Source organism: Bos javanicus, chromosome 10 (genome assembly GCF_032452875.1).
Source record: "Bos javanicus breed banteng chromosome 10, ARS-OSU_banteng_1.0, whole genome shotgun sequence".
NCBI lineage: Eukaryota > Metazoa > Chordata > Mammalia > Artiodactyla > Bovidae > Bos > Bos javanicus.
In genome coordinates this window covers 1,756,488-1,782,757 of record NC_083877.1, presented here as the reverse complement: position 1 = coordinate 1,782,757, position 26,270 = coordinate 1,756,488, and the positions used below count along the sequence as shown (strand labels likewise).

General features: G+C 41.3%; 1 protein-coding gene across 8 annotated transcripts in view; it reads right to left on the bottom strand.

The window, feature by feature from the left end:
• Nucleotides 1-26,270, bottom strand: part of EPB41L4A (erythrocyte membrane protein band 4.1 like 4A) — a 295,134-nt gene that overhangs the window by 49,652 nt on the left and 219,212 nt on the right. For 6 of the 8 annotated variants that reach the window (XM_061429902.1, XM_061429905.1, XM_061429904.1 and 3 more), the window contains 2 exons: nucleotides 24,838-24,959; nucleotides 20-110 (listed from right to left, as the gene is read on the bottom strand). In XM_061429902.1, coding sequence (XP_061285886.1) covers nucleotides 20-110; nucleotides 24,838-24,959 — 213 coding nt within the window. Of the gene's footprint in view, nucleotides 1-19; nucleotides 111-6,787; nucleotides 6,884-24,837; nucleotides 24,960-26,270 lie in introns of those variants that run through there. The other 2 variants (XM_061429908.1, XM_061429909.1) reach the window with 2 other exon arrangements.

The window sequence follows — 26,270 nt, the reverse complement described above, 5'->3', positions numbered from 1 at the left end:
TTTCAGTTAACTAACTGACCTTTTTATTGGTGAAGGTGCGATAATTTTAGTTGTTCCTTCATTTTCTCCATTTTCCATATTCGCAGTCTCCCGATTTATGCTGTTTGATCCTAGTAGCAAAGCAGAGGAAAGAAAGAGACATTGGAGAAGAAAAAAAAAAGGAGGCAGTGGTCAGAAAAACACAAAATAAATGGAAAAAAAATTTTTAATGTAAACTTAGGGACATCATGGCACAATGTACTGGTAAAATATAATTCTAAATACATAATGAATTGCTCAATAAATCTGAGATAATATTTTCTGAAATGTACTAAACCCTGAACATGACAATGTCCAAGGGGTCTGGGTTATGGCACCATTTGAAAATAGGATGTTTTGAGACTTCAGTGTTTACAAAGTTCCCACATCATGGACATTCTTTAAACCGTTAAATAAGAATCTAAGATATTTAGTACTATTATACTGGAATGTAAGCCATTCCAATAGGTTTTTGACAACTGTGTTGTGAAAAAAATTACTGTTTCTTGGCATGCCGTTGACAACCCTCATTCTCATTCAAACCTACCCCAAATATTTCAGACCTGAAAATACTCCAACTCATAATGCAAATGGAAAAAACAGACTAATATAGATATGATTTGTATCACTCACATTAAAAAAAAAAAACATTTTCAAGTGTGCTTTTTAATGTAAACATCCCTAAAAGGCTAAAACTAACTTTTTAAAAGCTGCTATCCCCCAGATTTGCACACATGCTAGATGGACCAGCAGAGGGCACCCCCAGCAGACACAACGATGGAAACTGATCAAATCCCTTCTCCAGGGATCAAACCCAGGTCTCCTGCATTGCAGGCAGATTCTTTACCATTTGAGCCACCAAACTGTCCTAAGTACTTCTGGTTTATTTACTTATATAATCCTCAAAATAATCCTCTAATATGGATACTAATTATTTCCCCATTTTATAGATAAGAAAAACAGGACTTTGCCAAGGTCCCACAGCTCATGAGCGAGGGCCCAGCTTTTAAACCCACCAATCTGGCTCCTGAGAATTAGCTCAAAACCACCACAATGCACAGCCTTCCATGGCCACCTGTGCCTCATCCTCAGGAGCCAGTCTAAATTAAGGATACACTGGGAGAAACAGACTCTTTGGAAAATAAGTGAAAAGAATACCCAATGAGGAGAACATTTAATCGTCAACAAAGAGAAGAACTCTCTGTCAAGGGCAACCAACCTTGAGAGATAACAAGTGAAACATGTGAGCACCCTGAAGTTGGCGATTCCCTCCAGGACATTGGGAGGCAGCTTTGGCTACTGATCAGGAATGATAAACATTAATGAATACACCTCAGACACAGAAAGCAAACAGGGGTTTCAAATCAGCACTCCATAAACTATTATTATGAGCAATTTGACATGGATTCAATACCTGAATTTTGTTCCAGTTTTGGAATCCTGAAGTGAAAAAGTGAACCTGAAGATGGCATCAAACGTAAGCTCACATGGGAGCAACATTCAGAATTCAGGCATTATAAGAGTACGGGTCGGATGAATGGGACACAACCAACTCCCTCTGAACAACCGCCAATGCTATCAGACACTGGAGTGGCCAGTCACTGTCTACTTTGCCATAACCCTTAATAAAAATCACAAGGGCATATTCCCAAAATTGCAGGCGTAGATTTGAGAAGGAGCTGCTTCTCAAAAGTGGGAACTCTGTGTGATATGGCCCTGGGACAGTGACAAGAGGGATTAATTCATTTGTGCCCCAGACAGCTGATGTGTCCCCATAATCAATATTTTTAATAGTTTTAAATACATGTTTTTTAAATGCAGCATTGTTCTAAGCTGGTATTACTAATTTATAATATAAGGGAAATTCACAGACCCAGGGCTATTTCCCAGGCTGGGGGAAGAAGGGGGCACAGCAGGGAAACCAGCCCAAGTGCCCAGTGGCAATAACAGCAGTGGAAGAAGCACCAAGTGAAAGCAAGCATCACTTAAACTGAAGTCCTGTGCAGCTAGCTGGTGGATAAACCTGGGTTTGCTTCAAGTCTTATCACTTTTGACTGAGCTGCTGCTGCTGCTAAGTTGCATCAGTCGTGTCCGACTCAGTCCCCATGGACTGCAGCCCACCAGGCTCCTCCATCCATGGGATTTTCCAGGCAAGAGTACTGGAGTGGGGTGCCATTGCTTTCTCCGTTTGACTGAGCAGTCAGTCTCTTTTGGGCTTTTTTTGGGGGGGCGGGGGGGTTTGTTGTTTGTTTGTTTTTTGTCCTTTGTTTGATTTTAAAATTTTTATTAGAGTATAGTTGATTCACAATGTTGTGTTACTTTCTGCTGTACAGCAAAGTGAATCAGTTATACATACATATACCCACTCTTTCTTAGATTCTTCTCTCATGTAGGTCATTACAGAGTACTGGGTAGAGTTCCTTGTGCTACACGGTAGTTCCTTATTATTTATTTTACACAAAGTAGTGTGTATGTGTCAATCCCAACCTCCCAATTTATCCCAGTCTTCCTCTCCCTAGCCCTGGTAACCGTAATATTGCTGAGCAGTCTTTTCTGCTGCTTGATCACTTTCACCGGGTCTCTTTCCCTAGCTTGCAAAAGCTTAATAAACAGGCCAAAAACTGAGGAATATTTTCAAATAGAAAAATTTCAAACTATATATGTATATGTACTTCCTTAAAGAAACCAATATTTGGTTATTCACAATACCTAAGTCATAATTTTTGAGGTCAAACACTAGATCTATGGTTTTCTCAAAGAATTTCAGGGAAAAAAATCACGTACAAGCTCTCTCAGACAATCTCAGACACAATAGGCAAATGTCTTCAAAATAAACTGCTTCACTGACAAGACTATTTTACTAACATAACAGTCATATAATACACTCAAACACATCGTAACTAGATAGGGTAATCCAATTTAATTTATATTTTTTTATACTCAAAACAGCATACTACTAACCAAAAAAAATCTATTTATATGCATCTCCCTCCTCTGTAAGTATGTGAACTGGACAAGTCTGAAGTGTAAAAGACTTACTAGGAAAACTAACTATAAGAAAAAAAGCTACTTATAAGCCTTAACTTACTGGGAGATTTTCTGCAGTATCCATTCATGTAATATTCATACCTTAATTATAAATTACTCTTTTTATTCATGAATGTAGGGTTCTTTAAAAACTCTAAGTAGGCAATACTTATTAGCTTTACATTAGTAAATATGCACTTAAAAGTAATAACTATACTTTAAAAGTATTATATTTTAACCATTGTCCTAATTATGTCAAATGAGTGAGGTTTTTTTAATCATGCTATCATTTAAGAAGAAAGCTAAGCAATTAAATATTGCTTACTGAAATCTGCAAAGGTGAGAGATATGGTTATGCATCCTTTAGGCTCACCGATTTTCCATTTTGCTGACATGCACTAACTGCTTTCCTTTTCAAAACTCTTCCTCCCCTCATTATCCTACCTTCCAGAACCAGCCCTTCTACATAAGCTCAGATTCTTGAACTACAGAGAAGTGGTGATCTGACAAATCAACTACACTAAAGGGCTCATGTCTTCATGTATTAACTGGTCACAAATGGTTGCATTTTAAAGACAAAAAGGAGAAGACAAATATTAACTAAAATAATTGATAACAATGGAATTTTAGGCATTGTTCCAGAAGAAATTTTGAGGCTGGAGAAATTGGTTTTCAACATTCTTTTTTCATTGTAAATTATAACAGACCACCAGAAAAGAATATAACATACATATGTGAACTGTTTAACAAATTATTATAAAGTGAACCACTATTAAACTACTTCTCATGTCGAGAAATAAAACATTAAGGGCAGTTTTCCTACACTATAGAAATCACTCCATGTGCGGCAACTCTTTTTTTTAGAGAAGGGAAAACAGTTGTTTTCCATCTAAAATATCCAGAAACACAAATGGCCACATATATATTTCAAAAAATATTTATAATATACACAATAAAATTATTAATAAAAGTGAATAAGGCCTCAAAATCTTAATAAAATGAAGGGCATATCACTGAGGCCCCATGATTTCCAGCACAGTGTTTTATAGTATTCAGTGAAGGTCTGTTACTATAGAGGATGTCTTTCTGTTTCTACTATTTTTTCCAACTAGAAGGGAAAATTGAGGATAATAATGTTATGTTTAAAAAGTGTCAAAACTAAGACAAAAAAAAAAATCTGGATGTGGCAGTATGGAAAATGCAGGAGACGAAGTGACATGCAGCCATACTTTACAAGCCTGGGCTACTTCTCAGGGCTTTACGGCAGCCTTCCGCTATAGCATGCTCCTCCTTTCTAGCCTTTAAAATGAAAGCAGCAGATGATCTACAAAAAAAATCAGTTATCCACATAGGATTACCAAGGCTCCTAAGTAAATTTGTATTTTATTTTACATAACATATTAACTCTAGCAAGGTCATTTAGAATTAGAAGCATCCAGTTCAACTTACACATCATTCACAGAAAAAGACAAAGGTCTGGGACTTCCTGGAGGTCTGGTTAAGACTCTATCCTCCCACTGCAGGGGGCGTGGGTTCCATTCCTGGTCAGGGAACTGAGATCCCGCATGCCACATGGTGTGGTAACCCCCCCTCCCCCAAAAGACAAAGGGCTTTACTCATGAGACTGGTCACAGGTAGAAGAATAAGTTTATCAGGAGACTGCTATAGTTTATTAAGGAGCCAGATCTAGCTCATGATCTGTGATTATTTTTGTCTCTGGACTGTTAAACACTGCAGCATGGCATGGGCCCACACAATGCCCTATGGGTTAGGCAGCACTGCAGTGCCAGTGTTCAGTGTTCCATGGTCTCATCTGTTCACCTTTTAACACCCCATATGCAAATGCTTTCAGCCCGCGTGCAGCGGACCATGACCACGCTATTGTGCAGTTTGGCTTTGCTCACAATTCAGTGCCTTCATCTTAAGTGACCCTCGCCTTCCGTTCAGGAAGAGCGGCTTTCAGAAACAGAACCAACTTTCCCAGGATCTGTTTAGCTGCTTGACCTGGGGGAGATTCTTAAAAGTCATCGCTGTGATGTCCAGATTTCAAGATGCGGTACTGAATTCACATGGATGCTCAATTATAAAAACACTGAGCCTCACAAGGTCCCTCATAGCTCAGTCGATAAAGAATCTGCCTGCAATACAGGAGACCTGAGTTCGATTCCTGGGTTGGGAAGATACCCTAGAGAAGGAAATGGCAACCCACTCTAGTATTCTTGCCTGGAGAATCCCCATGGACAGAGGAGCCTGAGAGGCTACTGTCCGTGATGTCACAAGAGCTGGACATGACTTAGCAACTAAACCACCACCAGCAAAGTTCATAGCTCAATTTGACATCTGTCAACCTTAGTTTAAATGTCTGATGTTACTTAAATGTTGCCACTGCTTTGAATTTAGAGTGGGCATGGAGGATGAACATGTGACATTAAAAGAAAATATATATATATATATATATATATTTATCAGAGTAATTTGACTTATTCTGTTTAATGGGGAAAAGGACAAATAGCCAGTAAGTAAAGCGAGACCATCATATATACAAGATTTCATTTTTAAAACTCTCAAATATGATACATTTGTAAACTTTTAGGCTAAATTTTATCCCACTTATTCACATTTTCTTTCCTGACCTATATTTTTTAAAAGCTACATCTAATGCTTGAGACAAATAATCAGGACAGAATAGATTTTAACTCTTCACAACACAACAGATTATTAGGTTTCATTAAAGACAGTCTGAGTTCATATTATCTGATCTAGAATGACTTATCAGAAGAAATATTATATTCATGAATTAAGAATGAGCTAGTAACTGGAAATATATTTTAGCTCTAGTTCTCACACTGATAGTACAGAGTCACCTTGCCGTGGTTTTTCAACTTTATAACTGGTTACTATGGGAAAAAATGGCAGAAGACAGAACAACTTGGCAAAATATATTTTTCTAACATCACAAATTACAAACAGTAAAATGGCCATGGAAACTTTATATATATTTTTTCCTATCATCATAAAGGTTTTATATTTGCCAAAACTGATATTCATTATGTATAATTTAATTAAATTTCAAAACACATGATTTGGAAAATAAAAAGTGTTTAAGTGTACAGTGGCTAATTCTTTAAAGTTCAAATGCCTGACCTCAGCCCGTTCATCCCAAAGAGGTAGCCAGACCCCTGCCTTTCTGTTTCTGCATTCAAAAGTCCTAAGGGTGGTATTTAAACACAGTCACCTCTTTACTACAAACATACAGACTTTTAAGACTGATTTTGCTACATGTCAACTGCAAGATCAAACAAAGCATTCTGCTAGAAAGCTGGAGGGTAGATCATAAAGAGTGGGTGTGGATGAGAAAGATGCTAGGAAAATATGTCTATGCATGAAAGATCCCTTCCCTGGTTGGTCTGCTTCCAGTGTCTTCTCCCTTGACCCAGCATTCTCCTGGATCCCTCTGCTTTCCTCGTGACCAACATGGTCAACTTAGGAGAAGAAGAGATGAAGGCATTTCATCCTCTGCCCAAGCTACCAAGGCACACACTCCGAGAGGTGGGCACCAACACCCTTCTCTGTAGGTCAGAATACTGGTTCAAAACCAAAAAAGGCACGTCCGGGCATTTTTATCCCTTAGGCCCTCAGAGTGGAACAAGGGGCTGTAGTATCTGAAGGACCTGTGATCCACACCTGTGTATGCTGGAGGGGCTGCCAGCCACGCTAACAGTAGAGGGGTGCCTATCTTTCCTCTCAGCCGTCCCAGGCCCAGTGCCAACATGGCTCTGTGAATGGTTGTCTGGAAGCACGAGGTGTGGCAAACCTCTTCGTCTTCAAGTTTTTCTTCCTGTGATATGAGAACACAGTATGGTGGAGGAGAACTGAGCAAGCGCTCACATCCTATCCCTGCGCTGCTCTCCCACTCCCCCTCCCCCGCGGCCCCCCATCAACAGGGCCACACAGTTGAGAGCAACCTACAGCAGACCTTCTCCAGCCATCTTTTCTCAGGCCCCACATTTATGCTCATTTGGTCTAGGGCAGGTGAACAGTTCCACACCAGACACAAAGTTTGTTCTGTTCCAGAAGAGAGTGCTAGACCACGGCTTTAGAGGTTTTATTTGATGTAATTACAGTGGTATATAAAGAGTGTGTGTGCTCAGTCACGTCTGACTCCTTGTAACCTCATAGACTATAGCCCACCAAGTTCTTCTGTCCATGGAGTTTGCCAGGCAAGAATAGTAGAGTGGGTTGCCATTTCCTATCCCAGGGGATCTTCCCAACCCAGGGATAGGACCCGCATCCCCTGTGTCTCCTGCATTTACAGGCGGATTCTTTACAACCGTGCCACTTGGGAAGCCCCATATAAAGTATATACAAACACAAAATACATATAATTGTATGTAAAGATCACTTTTAAAAGGTTTATTTTGCTTAGGCAAAATTGAGAACATTTTTGGTTTTTCTGATTTTTCCACAGTTGAGCTCATATCTAGGAGGCCTTAACTCAGTGTTCTTTAAACTTTTTACACAAGTACTCACTAAAAGAATTTAGAAAATGATTCACCTCAGTGCATGTTTCTAAGATGATATCTAACATCTTGCATCAGAAGTTTAAAGAGTATCAAAAGGATGTCATTTGCAACATATAGTAAATACTGACATTTTAAAATGTAACTGTTTTTACATACACTTATGGCTGATTCATGTTGATATATGGCAGAAACTAACAAAATATTAAATTAAAAACAAACAGTGTTTTAAAATTTTTAAATAAAAAGATGTAAATCTCTTGAATCTCTCTATTCACAGAGAATGGACTGGTGGCTGCCAAGGGGGAGGGGGCTGGGGAGGTATGAGATGGGAGAGGTTAGGGTTAGCAGATGCATACTTTGAGACACATAATGAGTAAACAAGGTCCTATTGTATAGCAGAGAATGGTATTCAATATCCTATGATAAACCATTACGGAAAAGAATATTTTTAAAAAGAACACACACAACCGAATCACTTTGCTATAAGTACAAATTAACACGACACTGTGAATCAACAGTATTTCATAAAAAATGTTAAAACAAAAAATTAATTAAATGAAACTGCTTCATGACTCTCTTAAATATATCCAGTGTAATAAAATACCATACAACTTTGATATCCACAGTCATTCATTTTAAAAATACATGAAATGACCTAGAGGGGGTGGATGGGGGTACAGCAGGGAGGGATAAGAGGGAGGGGATATTTATATATATAGCTGATTCACATTGTTGCACAACAGAAACTAATACTACATTGCAAATTAATCACACCCCAATTTAAAAAATTTAATTACAAAAATAAGCAAACAAAAATACATGAAATGAGTTTATCAGTTGAAAATTTCACAGCAATCTTTCATTCTCCTTGTAGTTGCAACTCAATTTCATCTCCTCTGCAAAAATGTATCCCAAAGTAATGTTTTATGCTTGAAAGTATTTATTCATCACTATATCTTACTTTTGTGACAGAAAAACAGAAATAAAGTAAAAGGTTTATTTCCCATGACCATAAAGCTCGACATGGTAAAAATTTTTTCTAAACCAAGTTATCATTACAATTACTAACAGCATGTTATTAGTATACTGCATCAATGCTGATAAGTAATTTTTAAATGTAAAATGTATGTTTTTATTGAAAAGTTAATTCTTAATAAGATAAACAGGATAGTCTTGTTTTCTCCATGATTAACCTGGATCATACCCATTCAAGAATATTATTTTGTGCTAAAATGAAACACTTTAGCAACAATTCTATTCTTATTTTTATTTGAATAGATTTTCTTCTTCACATTAAGTAGAGGTTTATATTATTCTGTTAAGTATTCTGTTATAAGGACATCACCAGTGTCCCAGAGAACTTCCAAATTACATGTAGACCTATAACTCTACAAGTACTGATACATTATCTAAAAGTATTTCAAATTTTCTATTAAGTGGCAAATCAATTGGGTCCTTCATCAATTCTGCTGAAAGTCAAAGTGAGAAAATAACATACAAGGATGTGTCACTTGATAATCAAGGTCATTTTACTTTTCCAACATCAGTCCAGGAGGTTGAACATTTAAACACAAAATAGTATAACAGATTCTGAGTGGTAAAAATGACTACTTTTCTTTTGGAAAATAGGAAAAAGTCCATTGGAAGGGGCAAGCCTACTATCACAGGCAGGCTCCTTCCAGGAAAGAGAATCTGGAAATCTAGTCTATCAAAACTGCCTGGGTCTAGAGAACCCTGAGAAAACCCTCTGGCATCCCCTCCTCACCAGGGGCTGGAATCTTCCGTCCCAGGCCACCAGACCTTCAGAATTTGCTTCCTTCACAAGAGCATCATAGAATATACCATTAGTCATATGAAAACTACCTTCCTGGACACTTAAAACAGAAAGTGCTCCGCTCCACAATACCTGACACATGTGCCTGATTTCGGTAGGTCTTTTATCTCTTTGGTATGACAAAGTGGTTAAGTATACAAGTCTTACAAACCCAGATTGGTTTCTAGCTCTGCAAATTTACCCACTGTGTGATCTTCGACAAGTTATTAAATCTCTTTGCATCTCAGTTTTCTCATCTATAAAATGAAGATATAACGAACTCCTTATATAGTGGCTATGAGGATTACATCAGATAATTTCTCAGTTCAGTTCGGTCACCTCAGTCATGTTCGACTCTTTGCAACCCCATGGACTGCAGCACACCAGGCTTCCCTATCCATCACCAACTCCTGGAGTTTACTCAAACTCATGTCCATTGAGTTGGTGATACCATCCAACCATCTCATCCTCTGTTGTCCCCTTCTCCTCCCACCTTCAATCCTTCCCAGCATCAGGGTCTTTTCAAATGAGTCAGCTCTTCGCATCAGGTGGCCAAAGTCTTGGAGTTTCAGCTTGAACATCAGTCCTTCCAATGAAAATTCAGGACTGATCCCTTTAGGATGGACTGGTTGGATCTCCTTGCACTCCAAGGGACTCTCAAGAGTCTTCTCCAACACCACACTTCAAAAGCATCAATTCTTTGGCACTCAGCTTTCCTTATAGTCCAACTCTCACATCCATACATGACTTCTAGAAAAACCATAGCCTTGACTAGACAGACCTTTACTGGCAAAGTAATTTTATGCTGTCTAGGTTAGTCACAGCTTTTCTTCCAAGGAGCAAGCATCTTTTAATTTCATGGCTGCAGTCACCATCTGCAGTGATTTTGGAGCTCAAAAAAATAGTCTGCCACTGTTTCCACTGTTTCTCCATCTATGTGCCATGAAGTGATGGGACCAGATGCCATGGTCTTCGTTTTCTGAACGTTGAGCTTTAAGCCAACCTTTTCACTTTCCTCTTGCACTTTCATCAAGAAACTCTTTAGTTCTTTGCTTTCTGCCATAAGGGTGCTGTCATCTGCATTTCTGAGGTTATTGATATTTCCCCCAGGCATCTTGATTCCAGCTTGTGCTTCATCCAGCCCAGCATTTCGCATGATGTACTCTGCATATAAGTTAAATAAGTAGGGTGACAATATACAGCTTTGACGTACTCCTTTCCCGATTTGGAACCAGTCTGTTGTTGCATATCCAGTTCTATCTGTTGCTTCCTGACCTGCATACAGCTTTCTCAAGAGGCAGGTCAGGTGGTCTGGTATTCCCATCTCTTTCAGAATTTTCCACAGTTTATTGTGATCCACACAGTCAAAGGCTTTGGCATAGTCAATGAAGCAGAAGCAGATGTTTTTCTGGAACTCTTGCTTTTTCGATGATCCAGCGGATGTTGGCAATTTGATCTGTGGTTCCTCGGCCTTTTCTAAAACCAATTTGAACATCTGGAAGTTCACAGTTCACGTATTGTTGAAGCCTGGCTTGGAGAATTTTGAGTATTACTGCGCAGCGCTGGAGTGACGAGCAGCCAAGGGGAGATACCCCATGGCCGAGGTCAGGAGCAGCTCCTGCACTTCGCTGAAGCACCCGTGAATAGATACCCCATGTCCAAGGTCAGGCACGGCAGCTGTGCTTCACTGGACCAGCGGTGTGGAGATACCCCACATCCAAGGTCAGAGAAACCCCCATAAGACGGTAAGCACTGGAGCCACTGTGAGGAGATACCCTACATCCAAGGGCAAAAGAGAAGCCCTAGCAAGATGGTAGGAGGGGCAAATTCGCATTTAGAATCAAACCCCATTCCCTCCAGAGATGCTCAGAGGGCTCAAATAAACCTTATGTGCACCAGGACCCAGGGACCCCACAGAGACTGGGACAGAATTGTGTTTGAGCATCTCCTGTGGATATACGGGTCGGCAGTGGTCTGCCGCAGGGACAGGGGCTCTGGGTGTGGGGATGGCATAAGCCCTCTTGGAGGAGGTCACCATTAACCCTACCACAGAGCTGCCAGAACTTACACAGGACTGGGAAATAGACTCTTGGAGGGCACAACAGAGCCTTGTGCACTAGGACCAGGGAGGAAGGAACAGCGACCCCACAGGAGACTTGCCTGTGGTGTCCAGGAGTCTCTGGCGAAGGCATGGGTTGGTGGTGGCCTGCTGCAGGGCTGGGGGCACGGACTGTAGCAGTACATGCATGGGACCTTTTGAGGGAGGTCACCATTATCTTCATTACATCCACCATAGTTTGGCCCCAGATAAATAGCAGGGAGGGAACACAGCTTCACCCATCAACAGATAATTTCTAGAAAGTATTTAGACAGTGCTTGTCATTTGTTGTTGTTGTTGTTAAGTCACTTCAGTCGTGTCCGACTCTGCGTGACCCCATAGACGTCAGCCCACCAGGCTCTCCTGCCCCTGGGATTCTCCAGGCTTGTCATTTAACAAGTGCTAAATAACTGTTATATCCTTTTTATATGATAAAGTTCTTCTAGATCAGGGGCAAGTCTTGCTCCATGGGACAGGGTCTGCACTGGGTGTTTTTTCCAACACTATCAAGTAATTTTTCAATTTTCAGCAGACACTGCTGAGTATCCTGAAATTCAACTCTGTCCTGATACTATCTACCTGGGTAGCATCAGATCAAACAGGTTAAGGGCTCAGCTCTATAAGACTGCCCCCTTCTTTATTTTTAATTGGAGGATAACTGCTTTACAATGTTGTATTGGTTTCTGTATTATATCAACATGAATCAGCCATAGGTATAACATCTGTCTCCTCCCTCTTGAACCTCCTTCCCACCTCCCATCCCATCACAGGCTGCTAGGTTGTCACAGAGGACGAGGTTGAGCTCTCTGTGTTATATAGCAAATTCCCACTACCTACCTATTTTACATACGGTAATGTACATGCAGCTGTGGGGAGCTGGAGCAACAGTGAGGAGATACCCCATATCCAAGGGCAAAGGAGAAGCCCAAGCACGGCCGTAGGAGGGGCGAAATCATGGTTAGAATCAAAGCCCATACCCAACAGAGACTCTCAGAGGGCTCAAGCATACCTTGTGCGCACCAGGACCCAGAGACTCCACAGAGACTGAGACAGAACTGTGTTTGGGTGTCTCCTGAGGAGGTATGGGTCAGCAGTGGACTGCTCCAGGGGCAGGGGCTCTGGGTGCAGTAGACGTGGGTAGGGCATAAGCCGTCTTGGAGGAGGTTGCCATTAACCCAACATAGAGCCGCCAGAACTTACACAGAACTGGGGAAACACACTCTGGGAGGGCACAAATAGAACCTCGTGCACACCAGGATCCAGGAGAAAGGAGCAGTGACCCCACAAGAGACTGACCCAGACTTGCCTGTGAGTGTCCAAGAGTCTCTGGCGGAGGAGTGGGTCGGTGGTGGCCTGCTGCAGGGTCAGGGGCACTGAGTATAGCAGTGCATGCATGGGGCCTTTTGAAGGAGGTCACCATTATCTTCATTACCTCCCCCATAGTTTGGCCTCAGGTCAAATAACATGGAGGAAACACAGCCCCGCCCTTCAACAGAAAATTGGATTAAAGATTTACTGACCAAGTGAGTGAGTGAAGTTGCTCAGTCATGTCTGACTCCTTGCAACCCCATGGACTGTAGCCTTCCAGGCTCCTCCGTCCATGGGATTTTCCAGGCAAGAACACTGGAGTGGGGTGCCATTTTCTTCTCCAGGAGATCTTCCCTACCCAGGGATTGAACCCAGGTCTACCACACTGTAGGCAGATGCTTTACCTTCTGAGGCACCAGGAGCCCTGCCCATCAGAACAAGACCCAGTTTCCCCCTGTCAGTCTCTCCCATCAGGAAGCTTCCATAAGCCTCTTATCCTTCTCCATGAATCAAGGTCCATGAATCAAGGCAAACTGGAAGTGGTCAAACAGGAGATGGCAAGAGTAAACATCAACATTTTAGGAATCAGTGAACTAAAGTGGAATGGAATGGGTGAATTTAACTCAGATGACCATGAAATCTAATACTTTTGGCAAGAATCCCTTAGAAGAAATGGAGTAGCCATCATAGTCAACAAAAGAGTCTGAAATGCAGTATTTGGATGCAATCTCAAAAGCAACCGAATGATCTCTGTTCGTTTCCAAGGCAAACCATTCAATATCAGAGTAATCCAAGTCTAAGCCTCAACCAATAATGCTGGAAAAGCTGAAGTTGAATAGTTCTATGAAGACCTACAACACCTTCTAGAACTAACACCCGAAAAAGATATCCTTTTCATTATAGCGGACTGGAATGCAAAAGTAGGAAGTCAAGAACACCTGGAGTAACAGGAAAATTTGGCCTTGAAGAACAGAATGAAGCAGGACAAAGGCTAATAGAGTTTTGCCAAGAGAATGCATTGGTCATAGTAACCCTCTTCCAACAACACAAGAGAAGACTCTACACATGGACATCACCAGATGGTCAACACCAAAATCAGATTGATTATATTCTTTGCAGCCAAAGATTAAGAAGCTCTATACAGTCAGCAAAAACAAGACAGGGAGCTGACTATGGCTCAGATCATGCACTCTTTATTGCCAAATTCAGACTTAAATTGAAGAAAGTAGGGAAAACCACTAGACCATTCAGGTATGACCTAAATCAAATACTTTATAACTATACAGTGGAAGTGAGAAATAGATTCACAGCTGTATACTGTCACCCTGCTTATTTAAGTTATATGCCAAGTATATTATGAGAAATGCTGGACTGGATGAAATATCAATAACCTCAGACATGCAGATGACACCATCCTTATGTCAGAATGCAAAGAAAAACAAAAAGCCTCTTGATGAAAGTGAAAGAGGAGAGTGAAAATGTTGGCTTAAAACTCAACATTCAGAAAATAAAGATCATGGCATCTGGTCCCATCACTTCATGGGAAATAGATGGAGAAACAGTGGAAACAGTGAAAGACTTTATTTTCTCAGGCTCCAAAATCACTGCAGATGGTGACTGCAGCCATGAAATTAAAAGATGCTTGCTCCTTGGAAGAAAAGCTATGACCAACCTAGACAGCATATTAAAAAGCAGAGATATTACTTTGCCAACAAAGGTCCATCTAGTCAAAGCTATGGTTTTTCCAGTAGTCATATATGGATGTGAGAGTTGGACTATAAAGAAAGCTGAGCACCAAAGAATTGAAGATTTTGAACTGTGGTTGGAGTTGACTTGTGGTTGGAGAAGTTGACTTGTGGTTGGGGAAGACTCTTGAGAGCCCCTTGGACTGCAAGGAGATCCAACCAGTTCATCCTAAAGGAGATCAGTCCTGAATATTCATTGGAAGGATTGATGCTGAAGCTGAAACTCCAATACTTTGGCCACCTGATGTGAAGAGCTGACTCAGTTGAAAAGACCCTGATGCTGGGAAAGATTGAAGGTGGGAGGAGAGGGGACGGCAGAGGATAAGATGGCTGGATGGCATCACCGACTCGATGGACATGAGTTTGAGTAAACTCTGGGAGTTGGTGATGGACAGGGAGGCCTGGCGTGTTGTAGTCCATGGGGTCACAAAGAGTTGGACACGACTGAGCGTCTGAACTGAACTGAATGTATATGTTTCAATGCTACTCTATTTGTCCTACTCTCTCTGTCTCCTTCTGTGTCCCCAAGTCTATTCTCCATGTCTGTGTCTCTACTGCTGCCCTGCGTATAGGTTAGTTAGTACCATCTTTCTAGATTCCATATGTGTGTTAATATGCAAAATTTGTTTTTCTTCTTCTGACTTACTTCACTCTGTATAACAGGCTCTAGGTTCTTGCCTCCACTTTAGATACCTGTTGCAATTTCAGGTACCCACCTGTGATTCTAACCAACGGGCTACAGATCAGAGACTCCCAAGACCCCCTTCTAAGATTAATCTGCTAAATTAACTAACAGAACTCAGACCTCAGTTACTTACTAGATTGCTGGTTTGTTATATGTAAAAGGATGTAACTCAAAAGCAGTCAGATGAAGAGAGGCACAGGGCAAAGATACATGGAAAGAGACAGAGACCTTCCATGCTGTATGTACACCACTCTTCCCACATCTACATCTATATGTTCACCAACCCCTCAGAACCCTGTCCTTTCTAGGTTTGGGACGTTTCATTAATAGGCAAGATTGATGAAACTACTGGCCATGGGGGACTGATTCAACCTCCAGCATCTCTCCCCTCCCCAGACATCACCAGATGAGACAGAAGTTTCTGACCCTCTGTTCAAGTTTAGTTCCCCTGGCAGTTAGCATCCCCTCCTTGTTTGGGGCTTTCCAGAAGTCATCTCATCACCATAAACTCAGATGTGGTTAAAAGGAGCTTGTTACGAGTAACAAATGATGCTCCTTTCACGTTTAAAGTTCTTACCACTTAGGCAATTTCAAGTGTTTAAGGAGCTCTGTGCCAGAAATGGGGATGAAGGCCAAATGATTAATTATTTTAATTACAACATCACAAGTCTTATGACAAACAAGGGTTCAATGAATTCTTGTTGAATGAGAAAGTAAAGGGAAGAAAAATGTCATTTATGGTAACTCACTAAAGCTATGGTATTTAACAGGAATATACAGTACGCCTTAGCCTTGGTTGCTTTTTTAATTTTGATAGCTATGCATGGAATGCTAAACACTCCCAGAAAGAGTGGAAACATTAACTTTTTAGAGAAAATATAACCAGTCTGCCATATATTAAGACTTTTTTTATAGAATGAAAATAAACATTAGCTTCAAGACGGAATAGAAAAAGGTGTCAACAAAGGAAGACAGCCTTGAACAAACATACCCCAGACTCTGGGACCTAACGTTCCTTGCAATTAACACAGTTACTGTCATTTCCCCTCTTTGCTAGGCAAAATGTCCCAAAGAAATTAAATATTTTCCGTGAACAACTAGATGGTATAAAAAAACAGAATGATTTGCTGCTACTCTATAAATGTACTATCTTCAAAAATACCTGCTGAAACAGCATCTAGTGAAGTAAAGAAATCACACAATAGTAGAAAAATAGAGGACATATACTTATTTTCAAATTACTTTTCACTTTTTTTGTTTTTTATTTACTTTCCAAGGATGTGCCTTAATATTCCAAAAACTACAGTTCAAATTCTGCTGCTGCTCTTACTATCTGTGTAACTCTGAATAAGTGTTCAATGTTTTTGAGCTACAGTTTCCTTATGTGCAAGATGAGGATAACACCCACCGTCCTCACAGCTTTACCAAAAGAGTTGCTTCACTTCATGGACAATGAGATGAAAGCTCAGCCATGCTGAATGATGTGTTACAAGTCACAGTCCAGTTAGACCAGGAATTCAAGTCTACTCAAATCAGATAGATTTTTTTTTTCCTGCCACTGTCCCACATGCCTTCTCAATACAAAAGCTTATATCATCAGTTGCAGGAATTCTTAGGGTGAAGAGAAAGTGGGCTCACAGATTTGGACCACACCTCAACAGATGACCTAATTCTGACTTGCCAGTTTGAAGGAGGAAAGTCATATCACACTTTATCTAAAACAAAGTTAACACTCTCCTAAATTTTCTAGAAATCATCTCCAAAACTACCCACATAGTTGTTACACGCTTGGTTAGAATGCTTTTTCTCATTTCCTTATATGAGAATTTTTACTAATGCCTTCCCTTCCTGTCTTCAGCTGACCTAGGGAGGACAAACATGCAAAAACTTCACAATGCCTACTAAGTGCCCAACAGGCGTGAGAGCTATTATTATCAATTTTCTCAATCTGTTCCCAGACAGTACCTACTGATTCTCATCCAGATAACCTCCAGGTTCCAGAACTCGCTACACTTGCAAATCATTTCACCTCTTTGGGCCTCAGTGTCCTTGCCTACAACCCAAGTGACTGTCCTCTATTTCATCTAATCCAAAAACACATGTGGGTCCTACATAAGTCTTCCTCCTTTGACCTGATGATCTACAGTGCAATTTCCTACACTTCAAGGCTTACATTTAAATGCACAGATATGAGTGTGTCTAATGCCTTTGCCGTGAAGGCTTGGGCTGTATCTGTTACAGCACAGTAGAAATCCTAACATTTGAACTTGGATGATCCATCCTGTATTGTTCTATTACATCTTTCATAAATTATCATGCACACATCCTAGCACAATATCAGTGTCCTCATCTGAGCTTTTCAAGAATCTGTCCGTTGGAAACTTGGACATTTGAAATTACTCTGTGAACTTAAGACACTCGTGACAATTATCTGAAGGGATTTTTTTTAAGTACAACATGGTAAAAATGCAAATACTATTAAAGAATACAGAGTAAATTTATCTCTCTCCCATTTCTGATTTTCTATTTTTGATCCTATATCTACGTAATGGGAGTATCTTGCCTGCTGCTACCCACTACCCCTGCCCTTTTTCCCCCCCTTGCTTATACTGTATCTTGGAAATCATTTCATATCGATGCCAATTTATCACTTTCTTTTTTGTTCCCTCTCCACAGTGACCTGGTTCATATCCAGCTCTGGGATGCTGGACAAGTCCTTGCCTCTGACTGTTGACCTGTACACTGTGAGTCAGAGCATCTTCCAAAAGAAATGAGGGCAATACTACTTGCAGGGTGCCCAATACACTGCAAGGCATGCAGTGATGCTCACTGACTATTAGTTATTAACAATCCTCTGCCTGGGGAGCTCCTCAGGGGATCTGACCTTTTGCAGCAGACGTGGGGGGACTACAGAGTTGGCCAACATAAATTCAAATCCTGCCCTCAGATTTCTTCTAAAAGACACATGGTATTTCCCAGGGGTACACATCTATTATTTTATTAGGTCAGTTCCCTACTAGTGGACACTTAGGTAGTTTCCAGTCTCTCATGATGATAAACATAGCCATGGGCCTGCTCATATGGCAGAAGTGAGGTTGCTGCTGATCTAACAATATGTTGAGGCTGTGACTTGACTTATGAAATCACATATCCACAGCTGTGACTGCTATTTCCTCTTCACTCAACAACTCTGATTCCCTCTCCGAGCCCTTTCAGCTTTGCCCTTTATCTTCTGTTTCTATTGTCTGCTCATTAGGAAAAATGCACTTGGGTAGGCCTAGTGCCTAATTACCTCAAATAGGGAAAACCATCTTACACAGAAGATGAAATGATTAACTATGTGAACCTTAAAAACAGCATACAATCGCATCATTATTATGGGTTCACTGTAAGGAGTTTGTTATTCTCAACTCACAGCCATAGACTATCCAGGGGGTGGGGGGGTGGGGGGTTAGAGAGCCTGGAGAATGGTGAGCATGGAGTAGGGGCTAAAAATAAGTGGAGAAAAATGATTACTCTGAGGAGTAGGAACAGGGTAAGTAGGACAACCCCTAGCTCTGGGCTCCTCATACTGCCTGACAACAGCTGCCCTTGGGTGCCCAGGGATTTTTGGGCAGGCAATGGAAGAATGAAGCAATACACCTGGCCCCAGAGGGGGCACTTTGACCTGCCCACTTCCTTCATATTGTTTATACCTAATCTTGTAGAATAAATCGGTACCAATCCAGTGGTAACCAGTTTCTTTCTGAAGCCCATTCATTGAACTTCAATGACTCTGTCCATGCATCACTCCCAAAAGGCCCCTCCTCCACATGATACTAACCTTTGTATGTGAAACTGATTCTATATGATAAATATAATTCAAAGACTGCCAGGTAGACTCACAGGCTGGTCCCCACTATGTATGGAAAGACTCCTTTTGATTTAGGAGAAAGAAACTAAAGAGATGTTTGAAAGAGAAACTAAAGAATGTGGAAAGCACTCTTCCACATTCCCAACATGATGCTGTGTCCCATACAACAACCTGTGAGGCAGGAGCCTCACAACCACCTGTGGGCAGGAGGTAATACCACCACTGGATCCACAAAGAAACTGAGGCTCAGCATGGTTAAATGACTTCATAACATCACACAACTAGTCCAGGAATGACTGAGGCTGAACCCAGATTAACAAGATGGAGCTAAGTCTGATACGCCAGTCTCTACTCACATAGCTGGTTTTTCGACTGCCTTAAAAAAAATTATTTTAAAATATATTTTTGATCACCACAAGTCAAGCTGGACTTCTGCTGACCTCACATCTGGCACATGTCAACCAGAGCAAGGGCTCAGTGACATTGACATTACTATTTCCCAGCAGCCCAGGGAGTCTTATTGCACCAAATTGGTGAAAGTGTACTTCACTGTCTCTCCTGCTTGGGCTGCTCTCCTGCATTTCTCGGGTTCTCCTGCTCTGGCCTGCACCAGCTCAGGGAACCAGTAAGCGTCGGTCAGCTTCCCACATGTGAATCATTTGTTAGGGGCTTCAGAACTGTGTGGCACCATCAACCCCTGGAGCTGGCCAACTCACCTACCAGCTATAAAGTGCTCCTGCTGGGAGTCATGGACTGTAGAATCTGATTTAGGGACCCTACAGGAGATGCTGCAGAAACCACAGAGACCCCAGGGCAGGTAGGCCGGTCATTCATACCAACTCTGTCAATCAGGTTCTGAAGAGGCAGCCCTCAAGCCATAGTGGCCCTTTAGCAATGTTTCATTTGGCACACAGAGACTTTCTTCAAAATGAAATTAATTGCCAATACTTAAAACTCTGGAAAGTTTCTATAAATAGCCAAATTCCATGCTTCCCTTAAGACAGTGGAAGATTTGGAAACACGACTTGAGTCTTCTTTCCTGCACAGAAACACTGGCTTGGCCTGAGCAGGAGCTGTCTGCTTCCAGACCGGCCTCATTCACGAGTCATTTTCACGAACCCTCTTGCATTGTGTCTGCAGCGTCTTCTAGAATGCCAAAATGTCGCCTGAACCAGCTTTTCAATTGCCTGAAGGACTACACTGCAACTATTTATTTCTCTGTTCATCAGTATGATATCCTTAAAAACTCAAAATGCTGCACCAGACAATCGCAGCATTGTTTATCCACTGTAAATGGTTTCAGCCATTACTTTTCAAATAGCTAACTACAGATTATAGCTAAACATTCTGTCTTTACTGCCCTTCTTACAGCAGAAGCTCTTCTATGACATGAACCCACTTACGTGAGGTGCCAAGAACTTGTCAGAGAAAGGGCTGGACACACATGCACTTTTCCTTCCTGCCATCTGGCCTCTTGCTTTACCCCGAATGCCTGCCTCTGCCGGGCAGATCTGCAGGAATGCTCTGGATGCCTGCCCTGGCGCTGAACTCCTCTGGGTGGGGCAGCAGGCAGGGCTCTTGACTCTGGAATGCACTTCCTCACAGAGGTGCCAAGGCCTAATCTCAGTGGATTCTAATCACAATGGCTTTTGAGCTACCAGGGCATTTATTATTCCTGATCAAGAAATGAACAAACAGACTTTTAAAAATTATCAGAGAACTTAGATACAGGTTAAGAGGAATAGTGATTGAATTTGACTGAATTACTTCAGCAGAAATAAAAGAATGTCTTCTACAGTTACAAGTCATGCAGTATAAATTAATGATATAAACTAACAAAAAGCCAAAGTTCCCTTTCTATCTTAACTTGTTTTTTAGTTAAATAAGAGGGGAGGATTTATGCCAATAACTCTGGGAACTGTAGTTCTCAAGTTTTATTTTAGACAGAATACCAGAATTCAATTTATGAAAATTCATAGCTGGTCTTAAAGAGTTTTTTTTTTTTTTTTAATCTATCTTCCCTTTAAACCACAGCTCCATTTTTGTGAAACACAGTACAATCTAATGAAATAAACGTTCTCTATGCTTTAAAATAAGCTTTCTACCATTTTAATTGTCAAATTTTTCAAATTAAAATTAAAGCAATTGTGACAAGAATTAAGGTAATACTTTTGCTTTTCTTGGGTTAGTTAAAAGAATAATAATAATAATAAAAACCTACTGTTTTGAGCAATTGTTCCTTTCCTGCCCAGCCACCCATGAATGAGTCTTAGGAACAGGGAGCTTTGGAGGAGGAGGCAGCTCTGGAGATGGGAGTATGGGAATCAGAAGTGACAGGCCTGGGAGAGCTGCCTGGAGCAGAAGAGAAGGCTTGGTAAGGAAAGAGGTGGAGGCTGGAGGGCTGGGTGACCTAGTGACCTGCAGGCCACCCCCTCACAGCAGCCTCCCCTCCCCGCTCTCAGCAGCAGAGCCTTAAAGGGCAGGCTTGACTCTCAGCATAGGAGGGTTCCAGCTTACCCATGACCTCCCCTCTCTACACACAGGAACACAGATTCACACAGAATTGCCCTGCTTCAAGGGACCTGGTGGACAGGATAAGGAGCAGAAAGTGACTGATAAACGTGAACACAAGAACGCCCTCTTCAAATGTTCTGCTCCAAGTCCAAACCCCACCATGACCTTAGATACCCGGTCTCGACCAGCTGGGTTCAACTGAGGCTCAAAGTAGAGTACATTTGAATTAGAGGAAAAAGAATATACTACATTCAAAAACACATACAATAACATCATCCCTGCCCCTACAATAGTCTTCATTTGTGCATGACAGCAACTAAAGTAACACTGCTTCACTGGCATTGCTAAATGGTCCTTTTCCACCCAGTCATGGTCTCAAGGGCAGGGTCACCTCTGGGTTCCCAGAACACATCACAATTTTGCAGCATACAGGCTTGAAAAGCAAAACTGATAGGTACATACAGTCAAAGTCTTAGTTTTTAAACACAGCATTGTATGGCTTTTTTTTTTTTTTTTTGAATGGGCTTCCCTTGTGGCTCAGCTGGTAAAGAATCCATCTGCAATGTGGGAGACCTGAGTTCGATCCCTGGGTTGGGAAGATCTCCTGGAGAAGGGAAAGGCTACCCACTCCAGTATTCTGGCCCGGAGAATTCCTCACCCTAGAAGGAATGTGTTTTAATGCAACACTACGGGGGAAGGGAGAAAACATGAGGCTCAATACAGTTTCAGGCAGGTTTGTGAAAATTGCACTTGGCTGGATTCTACATAAGCCAGCAAAGAAACAAACAAACAAAACCTCTGTCTTTGGAATTTAGGCTTACAAGGAGAGACTTACAGAGTGCTATACAGGCAGATATTTTTCTAAGAGCATGTGAAGAGAGGAAAAGGAGCAACCTGAGCAGGTTTGTGTAAAAAGCATGTGTGATTCCAGCATCTCAAGTGGAATGAAATGTTGATTTGACACAAGGAATGCTTTTGATATTCTCAGTTGGTCTCAGAATAATTTCATGAGGCCTGGTGTTTCAGAAATGCATGATGATCTGAAAGTTTGCTTATCAATTATACCACACTGCACTTGATCCAAAGGATTAATACTGATCAGATACAAAGATAATCACAAAATATTAAGATAAAGATATTAAATTTCAAGGCTAAAATTTCTGTCCTAAGTCACCTGCCTATTATGTAATCTTGGCTAAATTACCTTTATAATCTTAGTTTCCTCAACAGCTAAATGGGGATAATGATATTACTTATGTGGCACGGTAATCTATTGTAAAATTAAATCATGTCTAATTTTTGCCACTGTAGAAACATCAGAAAGAATTTAATTTCCGCTCAGCCCAGTGAGAGGAGGGGACCTACAATCAGATTTAATTTCACTCTAGAAACTCGAAATAAGTCAGGTGACATTCTCGCAGCCAGCAGCAGTGGAGCAAACTTAAACATGTTCCTCATAGCCTTGGTATGAGGATTAAAAGAAACAACGGCTGTCATAATGCTTTGCCAGCTGTCATGTAATGTTCCGATGCTAATTACTGTTATTAAAAATTCCATTCATTTCATACAATATGGCAAAAAGACCCAGGAGGTCTGGGCTCTCATCCCAGCCTCACTCCTGTCTAGCTACTGAGACCATGTCTTTCTCATCTGTAAAATGAGAACACAGGCTTTGCCATGCCCTCCCTCCCAGGATTACTGTGAGGCTCAAGTGAAATAATACATGTGAAAAGCCTGTGGAGAGTGTTAGACAAGGGTGATCTGTAAGAAACCACAAACCAAAATCAGTACTATCACTTTGGAGTAAAATCTGTGAGCTCTGAGCATTGAACATAGGTTAAAACTGATGGATTAGGTGGCTTTATTAAAGAAATGGTGTGCATTAAAAACAAAAAACCTGAATAACCCAACGTACATCAACAGTAGAATGGATAAACAAGCTGTCATACAACAGAAAACTCACTGCAAGGAAAATGAATGCACTTTAAAAGAACACCCTCCTTGATTCATTTATATTACACTTTAAAAACAGGCAAAATAAACTACTTTGTTCAGAGAAGGCTACATAAGCAGTAAAATTATAGTGAAAAGTAAGGAAATAATTATCACAAAGTCAGATGAGGGTTTTCGCCAGTTGGGACAAGAGGAGATGGTGAGGCTGTGATCAAGCAAATAGCAGGGACTTCTGGGGCCACAGGCTATGTTAAACTGTGTGTGTGTGTGCACGTGTACACATATATATACACATATGTGGGGATTCCCTGGTAGCTCAGCTGGTAAAGAATCCACCTGCAATGCAGGAGATCCCAGTTCTATTAGTGGGTTGGGAAGATCCCCTGGAGAAGGAATAGGCTACCCACTCCAGTATTCTTGGGCTTCCCTGGTGGCTCAGCTCAGAATCTGCCTACAATGTGGGAGACCCGGGTTTGATCCCTGGATTGGGAAGATCCCCTGGAGAAGGGAATGGTTACCCACTCCAGCATTCTGGCCTAGAGAATTCCATGGGCTGTATAGTCTATTGGGTTGCAAAGATTCGGACACGACTGAGCGATTTTCAGTTTCACACACATATGTATGTGTAATGCTCAGTCATTTCCAACTCTTTGTGACCCCATGGACTACAGCCTGCCAGGTCCCTCTGTCCATGGCATTTTCCAGGCTAGGATACTGGAATGGGTTGCTATTTCCTCCTCCAAGGGATCTTCCCGACCCAAGGACAGAGCCCGCATCTCCTGAGTCTCCTGCGTTGTCGGGCGGATTCTTGACCACTGAACTGCCTGGGAAGCCTCATACATACCACATTATGTTTATGTGCGCAGGTGTACATGTTTGTACATTTATGCACTTTATTATACTGCACAATGAAACACAGTCCAACGCCAATAAAAACCAATTAAACTCTTCACAGACTGTTACACCAGCAGTATTTTTTTAAATGAATTTTGCTAAGACTTTGTTTTAATTCTAATCTCAGCTACACCAAACTAAGAAATTGCTCAGTTGTGATTTTATTTAACCCCTTCAAAAAATGAATTATTAAGTACAGTCAGTAAGCAAGTTACAGTGATTCAAATTGATTACCTGTCAATTTATGAATAATTCTGATTGCTGGGACATTTTCTGGGTCACATTGAAAACTCTATGTTAACAGTTAAAACCTTTCAAGGCTACAGTCACCACTTCAGTATATGCCGTACCAACAGCCTCAAAGGAAATGCAAGGTAACTGATGAGCTGGGGGTTCTGTGACTTACCAGCTGGCTGTGTTTGTGCTATTCTCTTAGGGTAAGTCTTGCTTCGACTCCTTGACACATTCTGATCGGGCCGGGGAAGTTGAATAGAAAGATCTCGACTCATCTGTAGTGCTGTCCTGCCACTTGAAAATACAACATTTTGAGTAACACAGGTAAGACCACACAGCCACAAAATTAAAGCACAGCTCATAAAGAATATCTGCAGTGTATGGAGAGAAAGAAAAAAAACAAACAGACTCACGTAGATTATATAGGACCTTCAAATGATTCCCATTGCAGTGTTAAGCAAGGAAAGATTTAGGTGAGATATAACTGCCAGCTGAAGAATGTCACCCATCATCTGGTTCTGCAAGAATGAAGCCACTAGCCACTACAGCTGCTGACCTTCGACATACTCTAAAAGGGATTCGGGACAGAGATTGGGACTGAGGCACTCTGTGCTCTGGGAAAAAGTGGCAAAACAGGCCTTCAGATAGACGTTCTCAGGAGAATATTTTATGAACTTGATCTCTTGTATCTTCTACTAGAAAAGCACTACAATCATTAATGGAGACATCTGCTCCTTGTGACTAGCAGCAACCTTCTACAGAGATATGTGTTTGATTGCACACATTCCCTTAGGGGCAGGCCCTCAGAGCTATCTGAAAGACCGTCTCTCAGCCTCTAGTCCTCTCTCTACAAGCACCAATAAAGCTTGACTCACAGCTCTAATGTTGCACATTTTTTTTTCCCTCAGCTGACATAAGGAAGACTTTTCAGAGAGAGAACCAAGAAAGAATTTATTAAAGAAGGAATCAGGTTTGGATTTAAGTAGAATGATAGGCTAGAAACTCAGGATGCTCATGTTGTCAGCTCAACAACTTAGCAATAAAAGCGTGCTGGGCTGAAGTACTGAGGGCAAAGATTCTACATGAGTCGACATGTCCTCGTGCTGTACTTACAAGGCGAGTCGTAGAGCCTCTGCCACTGGGCCACTTGGTGAGATTGCACTCTGAAACCTGTGACACAATCAGCCACTGATTCTGCCCACCCCACCTGTGCCAGCAAGTACCCAGGAAGATTCAGAGCAGCCAGAATCCCCCGGCACAGCACTACTTCCTTATGAGTCTATGAGGCAACAGGGTGAGCTTTCCCTGAGGATAAACTAAACTTCTCAAGAACCATGTAATTTAATTTGCTGAATTTTTGTCAACGTTCATTTTACTAAACAGTTATTCCACAGCTGCTGAATTTGAACCAATAAATGACTCTTGGATTTCAAGGAAAGTGTCATTTAGGTACAGAGAAAATGCATTTCTAAGTGACTATTTTGACTCACTATAAGAAGTGCCATCTAATGGGAAAAAAGTCTTTTAATGGCCTCAACCTATTTACCCTACATTTACAGGACACATGGCAATCCACTCCAGTGTTCTTGCCTGGAGAATGCCAGG